Below are 15433 nucleotides of genomic sequence, written 5' to 3'. Positions count from 1 at the left end.
TGGGAGGCAGAGCCTGAGCACAGGACACAGAGGGCCTCCCCAGTCTCCCGCTGGGCCTGGCCTGTGCGGGAGGGAGGTGGCGAGGGGGAAGACAGAAGGCGGGGGAGGAAGAGAGATGGCACCTCTTCCATCGGCAGGTATGTGGGCATCTGATGGCAGCCCCTCGCTAGGCTATGGGGCGGGGTGGAGGGAGGCACTCTCAACTGGAGTTCGTGTTTGTTTTACGGCTGCCGCCCAGGCCCGCACAAGCTGAGCATGGCTGGAACGCTGGTGGATGCCGATGCCTACAAGGGCCTACAGTGAGTAGCCCTCCAACTCCACCCTCCCTGGGGCTCCAGGGGCAGTCAGGGGATGAGACAAAGTAAGTCTGTGCTGGGAAGTGGGGGACAGTATGCTAAAAACACTAGTGGGCCCTGACACAGCATCGGTGTGCTCAGCTAAGGTGGTTTCTGGTTGTGTTTGCTTTCTTCATAATATAATTTCCCAAAGCTAGTCCCCAGAAAACAACAGCCCCTTACCAAGGAGCACTGTTAGGACAGGCGGGATGATTTCTAGAAGCAAAGCATTGCTCTCCTGCTCCCCCCTGTGCCCAAAGTGGACTTAGCCAGGCCCCCAGGCCCGGTACAGGGTGGACCCAGCCCAGCACCCTCCCTACCCGCGCCCCCCCCCAGGAGACCTCTTACGCAGTCTGTCGTCCATGTCCTTACTACCAACAGCACAAGTGCAAGCAGCCACCGGCCCACGGAGCCACCCTAGGCCCAAGAACCGAGGAGCACACACCAGGAGCACCTCGCTGGTGGAGAGGCCCTGGCTGAGACTGCACAAGGTGACCCACATCCCCTCGGCGACTCCTCCAAGGCCAGAGACTCTGGGAAGGACCCTGCCTGGTGACCGCAGGCTCAGTCCTCCATCACCTGGCCACTCCATTCCATTCCATTCCCTGTGTCCAGTGCCCTGTTCTGCCCCAACCTCTGTCTGCAGGCTGCACTCCGGTTGTGGGCCACACAGGTTAGTCCCTGCCACGTCCCAGCCTGGGTTGCACTTGCCTGACACTGAATGAGGCTCAATCCAACTCCCCATTAGCCCAGATGCCTTAGGCCCTACCCTAGGGGCATCTGTAGCTGAAGGTGGTAGGCAAGGCCGATTTCACAAGTGCCGGCTGGGGAGGGGGCACCTCTAGGCTCTCCACCCCATGACTGCTGCCCACCAGTCTCCAGCCTGACTCTGGGGCCCCGAGGCACAGCCAGGGACTGACCGATGCAGCCAAGCAGTGCTTGAAATGGTGACGGTCCCTCCACAGCCCAGGTGCTTCTGAATAAGAGCACCCTCACCCCCACCCTAGTTTCCATGCCCAGACCCCAGCTTCCAGCACAGCAGAAACACATCTCTGTGCTCTCAGGGTGTATGGCCTGCTCTGGCCCCACCCCTAACTCTGACCCCCCGCTTCTGTGGGGAATCTAGATCACCCCAGATTGCCCTGCAACCCAGACTGGCTGTACACCAATCTGTCCCTAGGCCCCACTCCAAGCTCGAGATTCCCCAAGAGCAACAGGCAGCCTCTTGGCTCTCTGGGTTCAGCCCCTGGGAAGTGGTCACACTGGATGCCACCCCTGCAGTGGCCCAGATGGAGCGTGTGACCCCAGCCTGTGGCCCATGTGCTTGGGACTCACCCCTTGGTTGCCCTGAAAGCGGATCGACGGTCTCGGTGTGACGGAGCCCTAGGAGAGAACAGAAGGGTGTCGTCAGCGTGACGTGGGGACAGCAGGATCAGAACCTCAGCGTGCCTCCAGCACATACAGTTGGGGCCCTGGGGCCGAGCTCCCATGGGGGTGGGGCTGGAATGGTGGGAGGTGGGGTGGGTCCTAGGTGCTGTGAGGGCAAGGCTACAACAACACACTGGCTCCAGTCAGGCCTCAATTGTCCCCCTGAACTTGGGGGAGGTAATGTCAGGGAACTAGCGGTCAGATGACTGAGCAGGGTGCTTGCTACCCTTGCCCTGGAGAAGTCAGCAGGGTCAGACCAAGTGTCTGCCACCTGCCCACCCCACACCAGTGCATCAGGGCAGTCTGTTCCTGTTCCTGCCGCGGGGGTGCTGGGGGCTGACAAATGTCAGAAGAGAACACCCCGAGAGCGACTGAGGGCACACATGCCCCACCTGAGGCCCCAGAGCCAAGCTCAAGGGCAGCTGCCCTGAACCTGAAGGGTCCCTGGCGTGGCTCAGAGGGCAAGCTGGGAGGCCCAGCCAGGCAGCCCTGGCCCCACATGGCAAAAACACAGATGTCAAAAAGGAGGTGTCAGCCGGCTGGCCGGCCAGGGCATGTAGCCAGATGCTCATGGCGCAGCCCTTCAGGGAGAAGCCACACCGTGGGCTCCAGCACTGCATCCACACCTGCACGTGAGAGCTGCAACAAGGCACAAGGAATCCTGGTGGCGCTGTGGACCCGGGTCCGGCTGCTAACCACAGGGTCAGCGGTTCACAGCCTCCCGCTGCTCGCAGGGAGAGACAGGCTATCTCCTCCCGACAGGCTCGGAAACCCTACACAGGGTCTAAGAGTCGGACTCGACTCGATGGGGTTTATTAGAACATGGTCTTCAGACACTGTCCAAAGCACACATCTGAGGCCACAAGGCTTAGGTGGTCCACAGGCCTAAGCCCAGGCGGCGGCTGCTCTGTAACCAGCTCACTTTTGAGCCTGGCATCTTGCGTACAGCGTCACATTGCTAAGGTGCCAGACTGCCCGACTCTTAGGGCTGAGCAGTACTCCAGGGCCAGAGGGGCCACACCGTCTCCCTCTGTCACCTGTCGTGGGACACGGGGCCCATTCCTTCACGGCCATGTGTGCTCGCCATAAGCTGCTTAGGGCCACCGCTCCCTGTTCAGCAGAGGATCAGGAGGGGCGTGAGAGAAGATGGTGAGACACACCGACAGCAGCAGAAGTGTAGGAGAGGCTCATTCTTGAAGGTGTGGGGACGACATGGAGGCCAAATCCATGTCACTGAGCTGCTTCCAACCCACAGCGACCCTACAAGAAAAGGTAGAACTGTCTCTGTGGGTTTCTGAGACTGTAATTCCTTACGAGAGTAGAAAGCCTGGTCTTTCTCCCAGAGGTGGGGACCAGGGAGGGCAATGTCCCTGGCAGAGGGAAGCAGGGTGGGGCGTGTTCTCCGGCCTGCTGCAGCACGGACAGTCCTGTCTAACTCCAGCGTCATCCACACATGGTAAAGAACAGGAGTGGGGGGTGGGGGGATAAGGTCGACCTCCAGGGATCTTGTCTCTCCCAGTGGGCTCAGCCACAAAAACACCACCAGACCAATGGCCACACACACCTTCACATTCCCCCAGAACAGCCTTCGACCCTGGCTCCTCAGAGGGTACCAGACAGACAGCTGGGTGTTGCTTACTAGTCATCGGTGGGGGACAGGGGACTCACCTTACCCAGGGTGGGGGCCAGTGGGCCGAAGTCGCACATCCCACTGGGGAGCCCTGGCCGCCAGCCGCCTGGCCGCTCTCCCACCCTTTCCAGTAAAGCACGCCTTTCTGGAACCCTCCCTAGGGCTCCCTGGCATGCTTCCCGCAGAACACGAGGGCACGCAGAGCTCGGACAAGCTGCCTGGGCCGCAAGGAGGAGAGGGGCAGCCCGGAATTGACACACGGAACACAGGGTCTCATCTGAGATGGATGTACAGACCCTGGGGCCCGCCTGGGACAGCCCGAGGTCCCAGGCAGGACAAGACCCTCAAACTGAAGCCCCGCCTGGAGAGGGGTGGTGGCCATAAGGGCGGTGATGCCTGTCCATGCAGACGGTTAAGGGCACGAGACACCATCACAGCTGTGTGCCCACCAGTGCCGGGCAGATGGGTGGGCGGCATGGGCTGAGGGAAAGCTCATTTTGAGGAAAGGGCCAGGCAAACACAAAAGAGCCCACAACTCCGTTGTCCGCCCACCTGCTCTGTGTGCCCACTCGTTGGCAGAATCCCTTTGGACAGTGTGAGCCCCTCACTTCTACCCACCTATTGGCATTCCCACCTTGACCCTCTGGTAACCTCTGGTCTGTTTTCTGTCCCTGTGGTTTGCCTTTTCCAGGAAGTCATCTCAACAGGCTCATGTTACATTGACTTCCTGTGGTGGCTGTGACAAATCCCTACACTGGGTGCTCGCTGTGGTCTGAGCTCAGGGTGTCTGCAGGCCGGCTTCCCCAGAGGCTCAAAGGAGGGCCATCCTCACTCCTCCCAGCTGCCTCTGTCCTCACATGGCGGCCATCTCCCCTGTCTGGTCTCCCTCTTATGAGGACCCTGAGATGCCACCGGGCCCACCCAGATGGTCCGGGATCCTCTGCCCATCTCAACCTCCTTCACTGCAACCATCTGTGAAGTCCCTTTCTCCACATCGTCACCTCTCCAGGCTGCTGGGGCCAGGACCCCGCACCATCTGCCAGGGTGCAGCCAAGTCCACATTGTGGGTCTGGGAGAAGCTGCATCCATTCCTCTCACAGCTCAGCAGCACCCCAGAAAACCAAACCAACTCCCCGAGTCCAGCCCGACTCCTGGTGCCCTCCTATGTCACAGCGCAGACAGCCCTGGGTGTTCTAGCTGTGATCTGTGGGAAGCAGACTGCTAGGCCTCTCTCTGGCGGTGCTGTCTGAACACAGCTGTCACGCAGGACGTGAGATGGCGTGTTGTTGGGGAACTAGCAGGACTGTGGGGTCATGACGTATTTCTCAATAAGATGACGAAGGTAGTGTAGGGCTGAGGACCGCTGGGGGCCATGAGTGGCCGTCACGTCAGCAGAAATCGGCAGCAGCTAATCAGCAAACGACCAGTGTGCACTGGGGAGCGAGCGGCCTTGCAGCTGGGCTGGGGCGGCCCTCGCCCCCCAGTACCTGCTCTGTCATTCTTCCGACTCAGCCTTGCCAAGCAGTGTGGGCATCTATCTCCCTGCAGGGCCCTGAAACGGAGAACGGGGGACATCTTTTCACAGCAAACTTGCTGTTGTGTCTCAGCGAGGTTCTGTGTTCACACATTACGCTCATTTGTACAGATGGATGACCTGTTTTCCTGTTGCAGAGGTACGCCTGTGGGTCCTTTATACAGACTGGTGACACCATCTAGCCTACGCACTGGCCTCCCCACCCCCGCAACAGCGTCTCTGAGGAGCGGAAGTGCTTCATGTTGACGACATGGGTTTCTCCGTTTTCTGTGGATCCTCTTTTTGGAGTCAGGGCGCTGCCGTCTTCTTTGAGAGTACGTCTCTTTTACGGAAGTCTCCCGAACTACCAGCCTCATCAACTTCCTCCCCGCGAACGATGCTCCAGGGTGGCCGCCTGGGTTACCAACTTCAGGCTCCCTCTGGGCCTGACAGTGAGTGGTCCGGAACAGAGGCTCTGCTCCATCCGAGCTGACCATCCTGCCCCTGTGACACAAAGGCCACCTTCAGGGCCTGAACTCTCAGACCAGACAGGCGCAGGGCTCCCAGAAAGGTGGCTAGCAGCTGGAAGGCGTGCAAGGACCTGTGGGGGTGTAAGCGCCTGGGCCGTGCCCAGTGGTGGGAGGGGTGAATTAGAGAGGCTGGGAGGCAAGGGGTCTGCACTGAGGGTAGACGAAGTCAGAGAGACTTGGTCCTTGCCAGGTGGGGGTACCCAATCGAACACACCAGCCCCATGACCTTCCAGCGGGACTCCCCAGAAGCAGTCTACCTCAGTGCTGGCTGGGAGAGGTAGCTCTGACACCCAAACCAAGCAATCCCCTGCCTCTCATGCCCTGGGGAGGACCCTAGGCACAAAGTGAATCCGTGTGGGGGGACATGGCACAGCACGGATGACGGTGGCAACCTGAGGGTGCACAGACGGCATGAGGGGGCTCAGAGGCCTTCTGCGACCGGGCCCACCTCTCAGGCCTTCCCATCCGGCAGAGAGCAGTGAGGCAAACGGATGGGGTCACTGGCTGTGACAGGAGCACACAGGGACCTGCCCATCAATGCCTCTCTGGAGAGGGCGGAGCCTGGCTGGAGCATAAGCCCTGTTCCCCGCATCCACTGTATACAAGCTGGGTCTGGGGCTTCTCGACATTTCTCACAACCACGGCCCCCTTCCTTGTTCCACCTGATACCACTGTGCAGAGCCAACTGGCCTGCTGGTTTACCGCCGCACCCACAAGGCCCTCACATCCTCAGTGGTCTACCTGGGTATCCCCGGCAATCCCTTCCAGCCCCAGTGGCGTATGAGAGTTTTCCAAAGCTCACACTTTCCCCCCGGAAGTTGTCCACTGCAATGAGTGACACATCTTGCCCACGGATTTCCTGCCAGGGACAGGTTTGCAGCTAGTTTCTGAGTCTGAGCCCCCGGGCGAGCAGGGGCCAGATCCCACACACCCAAGCCCCCCAATCCAAGACCCAAGCTCTCCTCAGAGAAGGGCAGGGTCGAACCTGACCCATAAATGCTCTTCTCCTCTGTGAGGGATGCTCCTGCCTGTGGCCTGAGGCTGGACTCAGGCCTGCAGATGGCGCAGTTAGGGTTCCTGGCTCCCAAGGGGGCACGGGGTTCTGAGGCAGACTGATACAGACCCAAGATCCTCAAAAGCAACACCCACCACCTTGTCTGTGCTTCCAAAACCCTCACAGCTCAGGATGGGCACCTGATGGCCGCTGGCTGCCAAGTTCACTGGTCTGACCAGCAAAGCGCAGCTGGTGGTGACTCCGTGGGGGCTCAGCCCACCCCAGCCCCCTCTCGGCCCACCAGAGTGGGGGTTTACCCATGACCACCACCACCCTGAGTCCAGGAAGAGGGAGGCAACCACTGGAGACTGCTCCAAACGACCCCTCCGGAAATGCGGCGGGAACGTAGCTGTGGTCAGAGGACTGGAGAAGAGCATGGTGCTCGAACAGTCTCCAAAGCAAGACTGCTCTGCCGGGCAGGGCACATTGAACCAGGAGGACGCCAAGGCCAGTGCAGGTGGAGGAGATGCAGCGAGGAGACACATACAGGGGTATCTACAGCTCCCCACTGTGCCTCTCATGGACCAGGACCAGGCACCCAGGGCTACGCACCCCCATGGGAAATCCCCTCCTGAGTCAGACTAGGAGCAAGTACTGAGAAAGGCAGGGGACAGCTGGGGCTCCCCAAGGCCCTCTTCAGAGAGCAGTCGCGGGATGGGGCCTGTCTGACCTAAGCTGCTGAGCTGACGTGGGGACATAAGGGCCACTGTAGATGGGAGCGTTCTCCCCACCATACACACCTTTTTAAACTTAATTATGAATTAGGTAGAGGTCTACGTTTGAGAGGAGCCCTGGTGTTGTAACTGTTATCCTTTGGGCTACTAACTACAAAGTCAGCAGTTCAAAACTAGATACCGCTAGATAAAGACAAGGCTTTCTACTCCCGGGGGCAGGTCTACCCTGTCTTACAGAGTCACCATGAGTCAGACTGGACTCAATGGCAGCTAGTGGTCTGAGTACTTCAGATAGCCATCTTCGTACTCAACAGCTTACATGACCTAGCAACCTGCCCATGAGCTTGCCTTGCCCCTCCCCTTCTCCCCACCTCCCTCTTGCAGGATGGTCGACCCTCTTGCCTACTGCTTCCATGGCCCCTGACAGCCATCAAAGTCGAGTCCTTTGGCATGCCATCCTTCAGTTTGGCCTTTTCTATTAGGACAGGGACCTCATACAGTATTTGTACTTTCACGATTGACTAACTGCATCCAGCATCATACCCTGAGGTGTTTCACAGTTTCATCATGACCCCTGTGAGAGGCGGAATACTCCACTGGGTGTCTGTAGCGAGCGTCTGAACCCTGTTCTTCCACCACTGGGAATACGGGGGGCTGCCATCTTCTTGCTATCGAGAAGAGGTCTGTGATGGCCACGAGGGAGCTGCTATCTGCTCGTAAGGCTTTGGTCCTTTAGGCCAGCAGTTCTCAACCTGTGGGTCGTGATCACTTTGCGGGTCGAACAGCCCTTTCACAGGGGTCACCTGATTCATAACAGTAGCAAAATTAGTTTTGAAGTTGCAACGAAAATAATTTTATGGTTGGGGGGTCACGACAACATGAGGAACTGTATGAAAGGGTCACGGCATTAGGAAGGTTGAGAGCCACTGCTTTAGGCTATACACCGAGAGAGGGAGTGCTGGGACAGATGGTATTTCTATCCCCAGTTGTTGGAGGACGCGCATGCCACTTTACCCGTGCTGTGCCATGTCACAGGCCCCTGGCCCTGGCTGAGGGCTCCAGGCTCCCCAGCACCTACTTTAGTCGTAGCTCTGCTCTCCGTGTGGGTGGAGGGTGATGCCAGTGGGTTCGCATCTCCCCAATGGCTAGTGGTTGCGGGCATTTTCTTCCTATGCTGGCCGCCCAGATGTCTTCTTTAGTAACTGTCTGTTCATGTCCCCTGCCTTTTTTGCAACTGGATTATTCCTCCAGTTTATTCCTGTTGTTTTCTACAGATGTGAGAGCTCAGTCCCTGTGGCACACGCCACTGCCAAAACTTTCCCCCAGCCTGTGGGCCCCTCTCCTCCCTTTGTTGAAGGCATTCGAGGGGTGGGCAGATGGGTTTGCTTTGTAGGAGATGCGGTCATCGAGTTTGTCTTCTGCTGAGGGAGCTTGATCGTGTGTTTACGCCACGTGTCAGGGTCCTTTATTATCCTATTTCTTCCCGTTGAGGATCTTTATAACACTAGGGTTTACACTTGGGTCTCCACTGGTCTTGAGTGGGTTTCTGTACATGTAGTAAGGGATGGGTGCACTTTCATTCTCTGGATGCAGTGTCCCAGAGGACATCAGACTGTAGTCTTTGGCTCCTGCTCACCTGGGGAAGGCACCTGGGTGCACAAACAGATTTGCAAAGATTGCTAGAAACACAGGCGTGAGCGTGCACACTGCATGCAGACAGGAAGGAGCCATCCGAGGAAGGGTCCAGAGAGAGGGCTGGGCAGGCCTGGGGACCGGTTCCACATGAGGGAGCCAGTGCTGGCTGAATGCACCCTGTGCACAATCCCACCACACACCCTTCAGAGCCCGAGCTAAAGTCCCTTCTCAGGGAAGCTCAACTCCAACCAGGTCAGTGAGATGGGCTGCAGGTGATTTGGAGGGCCGAGTGGCCCTCCCCGGGGGTCAGATGCTGAGGAAACACAGCTGGGTCCCCCAGATCCCCTCTGAGTGGGTGGAAGGACACGACTGCACACAGTCTGCTGAGCCTGCTGTGAACAGCCTGGTGATCCTCAGGTCACCAAGCTCTTTCGAATCTCCTGAGTAACAACGATGCTGCCGGCTGGCTTTTCTACACGTCTCCACACTTACCACAGGCTGGCCCCTTCCTGGTCCCACCTGAGGGCACTGTGCAGACCCGACTGGCACAGCTGCCCTCCACCGGACAGGATGACAAGTGTCACTGTCCAACACCTAACAAGGGCCTCCCAGACGCAGTCCGGCTCATTGGCTAAGCCTCGTCGTCCACGATCAGGCCAGGCAGGGGAGGCAAAACCAGCCAGCAAGGCAAGGAGGAAGGAATAGGTCTCCGGGGCCTCAGTAAGGACCCCCACCCCACTGCTCAGTCTCCTCCATCATGTGTGGAGACCAACAGAAACCCCTTGAAAGTCAAGAACAGAGTTCCATGGAGGCTGTGGGGTTCCTACAGGGGGCTGCAGCAAACTTGGGGGGGGGGCTATGGTGGGGACAGAGCAGCTTCCACACAAGCACTGTAAGCAGGTTTACTACGAACCAGGTAGCCCCTCCTAAGAGGAGCCCCCTGAAAAGTACCAGACACCCTCCCGCCCCTACATGAATATTTTCTTTCAGTGATGTCCTCAAATACCACAAGGACAAGGAAATAGCACTCCAAGCACGAGGTCATCCCCCAGGGACCTTAAACAACAGAAACACCTGCCCCGGCACGTCCCAAAGCCTCACACCCAGACTCCAGGAACATGCAGTCTGGGCCGACAGGGGCGTGACGCACCAGCCGCCTCCCTCGGGTCCGTGTCTGAAATGGGGCAAGGGAGATACCTGCCCAGACGTCTTCAGTGAGGACAGCGCCTGGACTACATCTGTCCACAGAGGGCTGGGCCACTGGGGCTGCTGGAGAGCCCACGGGGACCGGGCACCCCCAACCTCATCTTACATCTACTGGCTATATCAGTATATGTAGTGTACTAGGATATATAGCATATCCTCACGATGGCCAGCGTGTTTAAGTCCACCTCTGTGGCTACTCGGGGTGACCCTTGCCCTTACTAGGCCACTACTTCACCAAGCACGATGGCCTCTTCCAGTGATTGATCCCGCTTGATGACAGGTCCACAGCAAGTCAGCTGGACACTGTTTTGTTGTGACCCACAGGGTTTTCACTGGCTGGTTTTGAAAATCAATGGCCAGGCCTTTCTTCTACCCACCAGCTGTAGTTGGTCAATAAGCAGAGAAGTGGGCCTTGACCAGTGATCAAGGCTCAAGTCACCCTTCGAGGAGACTTAAAGCAGCCCCTGCCACTCCCACCTGTGAAAGACACCTGCTTCCTAAGTGTCCAGAGGCAAAGGTCCAGGTGCTGAGAAGAGGGCGGCCTGAGGGTGCCCTCCATGGCAGCCCAGCACACAGGACGTGGTCTTGGTCCTGGCACTGTGCCCGTCACCACGCACTGCTTGATGAGACTTCCTGTGCTCACCTCGGGCAGCGGTTTCTGCAGAACCTTCCAGAACACCACTCATGAATTCACTAGCTGACAAGTGCTTGGTCAGGTTTAGGGACATTGCTCCAGGCTGCCCTGCCAGCGATCCTGGACCGATGCAGCATACTCAGATCTTGCCTCCCACCTGACACAGCTCCAGCCTCACTAGTGGCACGGCTGTGGTGGCAGCTGTGCCATCTCGCTGACCCCGTGGTGGGGTGCCGCAGAAAGCTGTTCCTCGCGTGGCTGCACAGGGGCTGCTGCATCTGGTCAACTGGGATCTCATAGCAACTGCCCATGAGCACCCTGAGCACTGGGCCCTGGAGAGATGCTCTCAACAAGGGCCCCATCCCAGCCACCAGGTCCACTGGACCCTCGAGAAAGCCTTGGGCTGGGGCAGGCGGGTAGGGGGGACACGAGAGTTCCAGGAGCCATGCCACACTATCTGCCTTCACAGCACTCATTTTCTCTGTCCAAGTCAGTTGCTGGCCCTCCCAGCAGCCGTGCCCTTGATCCTCTTTGGCTGACCCACCACTCACTCAGTCCTGGGCACTCTCCTCTCTGAAGTCGTCCTGGGTTTGAAGGTGTAGGATCTGCCACACCCAGTATACAGACTCAGCCTCCAGCCACTAGGTGCTGTGCCCAGAGGCCAGTCTGGCCCCACTGAGTAGCTCTGCTCACACAGGGCCTAGAATGACGATGGTGACAGGTCCCACACACTCACTCCATGGCGGGCATCCTCGGCTTTGATGGCCCCTACCTAGCTCTCTGCCTACCTGCTCAATGGACATCTCACCAGTAGGACAGGGCACTGGGAGCCTGCAGAGCCGGGAAGTGAAGGCCAACGATGGGCCTTCTTGGACACCAAGCGAGCCTATCGTGACATAGCTCTCTCAAGGGTCTGGCCACAAAGGCATATTATGCAGGGCAGGTGATCCCCGTCCATCTACCAATGTACAATTTTCTAGCTGAGGCCACAGTTCCCTGGCTGATCACTGGCTCCCTGTCCATGTGTCCCACCTGAAGTCTGCTCTCCAGGGGCAGAGGCCACAATGCAGCCTCTTTACGTGAGGACACGTGAGGCTCAGGGCATAGAGTCACCGGCCTCCCCGCCCTCCTGTCTACCTGTGCTTCTCAAGTCCAGGAGATTTGTGCAGGTCCCCAGGGAAAGGTGGCCCCAGGATCTTGGGCTCCTAATGCAGAGTGGGGGTGAGAGACATGCTAGGCAGCCTCAAACATCCCGGGTGACACTTCCTCATCTCAGCTTGGATCCCACCTTCATTGACTATGGGACCTGGAGGTAGGCCACCACCCATCCTGATAGGAACATCCAGGGGCTGGGGGTGTTGCCAGGTTCACATGGCACCCTACAGAGAACCTCCAGGCTATAGAAGACAATGAGTCTATAGGTCACAAGACCCTATCCAACCTTCTCAACCAGGGGTCAGGTCACAGGACTCGGCTCATGTGACCCACCCGATCTACCCTTCTAGTCCAGGGTTCAGGCCACATGATCACCCAGCCTACTTCTTCCATAGCAGGGGTCAGGTCAAAAGACACACTCCTGCCCAGGGACAAAAACTCTCCCAGGGGCCAGATTAAGTATTTTCAGCTTTGCCAGCTCATCACAATGGACAAGAAAGGCAGCCACAGACGGTACAGGGGGAAACCGTGGTCCAAAAAACCTCCCTCCCACCACACTGAGTGCCTCCAGCTCCCAGGGACCCTGGAAGCTGGGGAAAAACGGCCCCTGTGAGTTTCAGTGCTGTCTGTCTTGCTTGGCTCCACAATCTATGCTCGTGGAAGCAGCAGTCAAGAGATCAAAAGGCGAGCTGCACTGGATAAATCTGCTGCACAAGATTTCTTTAGAATTCTGAAAAGTAAGTATGTTACTTTGAGGACGAGGGTGCGCCTGACCCAAGCCATGGCATTCTGCATCGCCGCGTGTACATGTGAGAGCTGAGCACTGAATGGGGAGGACGAAGAAGAAATGATACATTTGAATTGTGGTGCTGCAGAAGATTATTAAAAGTACCGTGGAAGACGCACGGCGAGAGTGCCCCTAACAGGCAAGCCTTCCTCTTACACACTCTGGACATACTGTCAGGCAAGACCAGTCTCTAGAGAAGGCCCATGCTTGGTCCAGTGGAGGGGCAGTGAAAAAGAGGAAGGCCCTCAAGAGACGGATGGACAGAGCGGCTGCAGCCGTGGGCTCGGGCCTGGGACTGATTATGAGGATGGCGAGGACTGTGTGTCTTTCTGTTGTGCAGAGGGCCGCAGCCAACTCTACGCATCTAACAACAACTCCTCACAGGTGCGGAAGGCCTAATGGTCCTCCCAGGGGGCAGCTGACAAGGGTGGCAGGCCTGATCTTGCTGGCCCATTGCGGACTCTAAGGCTTGCAGGTGGAAGACTGCTCTGCCGGGGTCATCAGATCCTGCAGGAGCCCAGGGGGGGGGTGGGGGGTAGGGGTGGGGCTGGGGGCCAGAGCACACAGATCTCAGCTTCCTTGGGGGAAGCACAGCAACCTGGCACCCTCATACTGGCACTGCCACTGCGGGGGCTCAGCAAGAGGCTCCCTCAAATTGTGAGCCCTCTGCCAGTCCCAACGGGTAAGTTCACGTGTGTGGGGGGAAGGCGGGGGAAGGGTCATAGCAGGAAGTGGAACTTCCCCTCAAACTGTTAGAAAGGGGAACCACATCCCTTCTGGGATGGCTATTATCAGGAAACTGAAAGCTGCTGGGGATCGACAAGGGCGTGAAGAATGGAGGGCGAATTTGAATGGAGTGGCTGCTGTGGAAAATAGCGAGGGGGGGGGGTGCCTCAGAAAGTCGTACACAGAAATCCCACCCACCCTGAGCAACTCCGCTCCCAGGCACAAGCCTAGGAGAATGGGCGGCAGGAGCATCAGCAGAAACCTGTCCATGCCCCAGGGGGAAAGAACCAAACTGCAACCCAGGCATACAGAAAGTGCATGGAGTCAGTGCTGACTCAGCGACCGGAGGACAGGAGCATTGCTCCTACGGCTGTAGACCTGAACTGCACCAGAGAGCCTCACCTTTCTCCTGGCGAGCGGCGGACTGGATTGAACCACTGATCTTGTGGTTAGCGGCCCAATGGTAACCCACGGTGCCACCGGGACCCCTTGCAAGCATACAAGGGATTATTTGTCAATCATCAAGAGGAAGGACGCCAACATGCGTGCTGCAGCTGGCAGACCCAGGCCAGGCCAGGCCAGGCCAAGGGGCCAAAGTTTCATCCAAGGAAAGTGACATTCGGCATGGGAGCGGCTCCTCCCTGCAGCGAGCAGAGGCCACTGCTTCCACCGAGGACTCCCTTCTCTGAGGAAGCAGTTCCCCATGGCGCTGGTCACTGCGGAGGGGCCGCCGGGACAAGCACAAGGCCCCATGCAACGAGCTCACCCCTACTGCCTGCCATTCTCCTAGGGAGCTCAGGGCAGCTGTGCAGTGCATGCATGCATGCGCGCGCGCGTGCACACACACACACACACACACACACAATGTCCAAGGGCTTGCACGGCAGCACCCACCACCAGCACAAACAGGAAGCCACCCAGGAGTCAGAGACAGGACCGAGGATGCTCATGGGGCCTTCAGCACCCCAGCCAGACCCACAGCAGCTTCCTCCCAGACCCCCTCCTATAGGGCCATGCCCTCCCCACAAGCAGTCTGCCCAGGCTGCTCTTCAGCATGGTCCCTGATGTTGCCGTGCACAGCATGGCTGCGTGCACGTGGCCAGCATGTGACCTGTGCCTGCCCCACGGCTGCAATGAGAGAAGGCTGGGGACACCGCGTATCCGATGGCGCCGATGCTTTCCTGACACCTTCAGCTCTGGGCCCTGCTCCACCAGGCACTTCTCCCAGTTTGGCTTCTTCTGCGTCTCCTGGGTTTCAGGCCTGGCCTCTTGTTCTTGCTTGCGCCCGCCCGTGGCTCAAAGCACTGGGGATGGCTTCTGTCACCCACAGTTGGCCCTGCCCAGGCGCTCCCTCACCTGGGGAGCTGGGAGCTCTCAGCTTAGGTGCCTGTCACCTCACATCAGGCTGACCAGAAGTTGCTCGGCCAGCCTCTGCCCGAGCCCTGTCACACTGTCCAGAATGGCCTTGCCTCAGTCCCACCTCAAGTCCGATCAAGCAGCCCTCTGAGACCCCAGCAGGGCAGTGAGCCGGCCTGCAGTAGCCATGCCTTTACCACACCCAGAGCCCAAGCCCAGGCCCCATGCTTCCAGCACCAGCACATTCCAGAAGGGTTAACTTGGTGACCAAGACGCAGTCACTGAAAAAACGAAGGCGATGAACACAAATTAAATAAAAAAACAAGAGGGGGACAGGGGCCACACCACAATGAAAACAGGCCAACCCCCGCTCCTCACCCCCAGAGGTCAAGCCTCGGGCAGAGGTGTCTTCGAGACCACCCAGTGGCCATAGGACTGTGGGATCCATTGCCAGGCTCACTAGAACTCAGGGGAGAGGAGCAGTCGCTCCTGAGGGTCCAGCCCTGTCCACCTTCAGCAGGGAGCTAGAGTGGCCCTGGAGGCGACAGATGTAATTAGCAGACTCCAGCATGGTTGCTCCACTGGGAGGTCCTGTGGGCGTGGTAAAACAGTGTCCCACCCCCACCCCCAAAAGTATTCATCTGGGGACTGGCTCTTTAAATGACATGGCAACACGAGGCTGTCTGCGAAGCTGTTCTCAAGTGCACGCTCTTAGGACCTATACTCCCTCAAACTCTGCTGTCACGCCTGCCGACTCCTAGCGACTGACT

The 15433-nt window shown here is 58.3% G+C and overlaps 1 protein-coding gene across 1 annotated transcript in view; it reads right to left on the bottom strand.

Annotated features, from left to right (window-relative positions):
- Nucleotides 1-15433, bottom strand: part of ELL (elongation factor for RNA polymerase II) — a 29286-nt gene that overhangs the window by 9420 nt on the left and 4433 nt on the right. The window contains exon 2 of the mRNA XM_004705526.2: nt 1645-1718. Within this exon, the coding sequence (XP_004705583.1) occupies nt 1645-1718 (74 nt within the window). The remainder of the gene's footprint in view (nt 1-1644; nt 1719-15433) is intronic.

The sequence above is a fragment of the Echinops telfairi genome, unplaced genomic scaffold, assembly GCF_000313985.2.
Source record: "Echinops telfairi isolate 266 unplaced genomic scaffold, ASM31398v2 ScPeMD7_7457;HRSCAF=8495, whole genome shotgun sequence".
Lineage (NCBI taxonomy): Eukaryota > Metazoa > Chordata > Mammalia > Afrosoricida > Tenrecidae > Echinops > Echinops telfairi.
The sequence above is the reverse complement of the archived record's forward strand: the minus strand, read 5'-3'. Positions and strand labels throughout refer to the sequence as shown.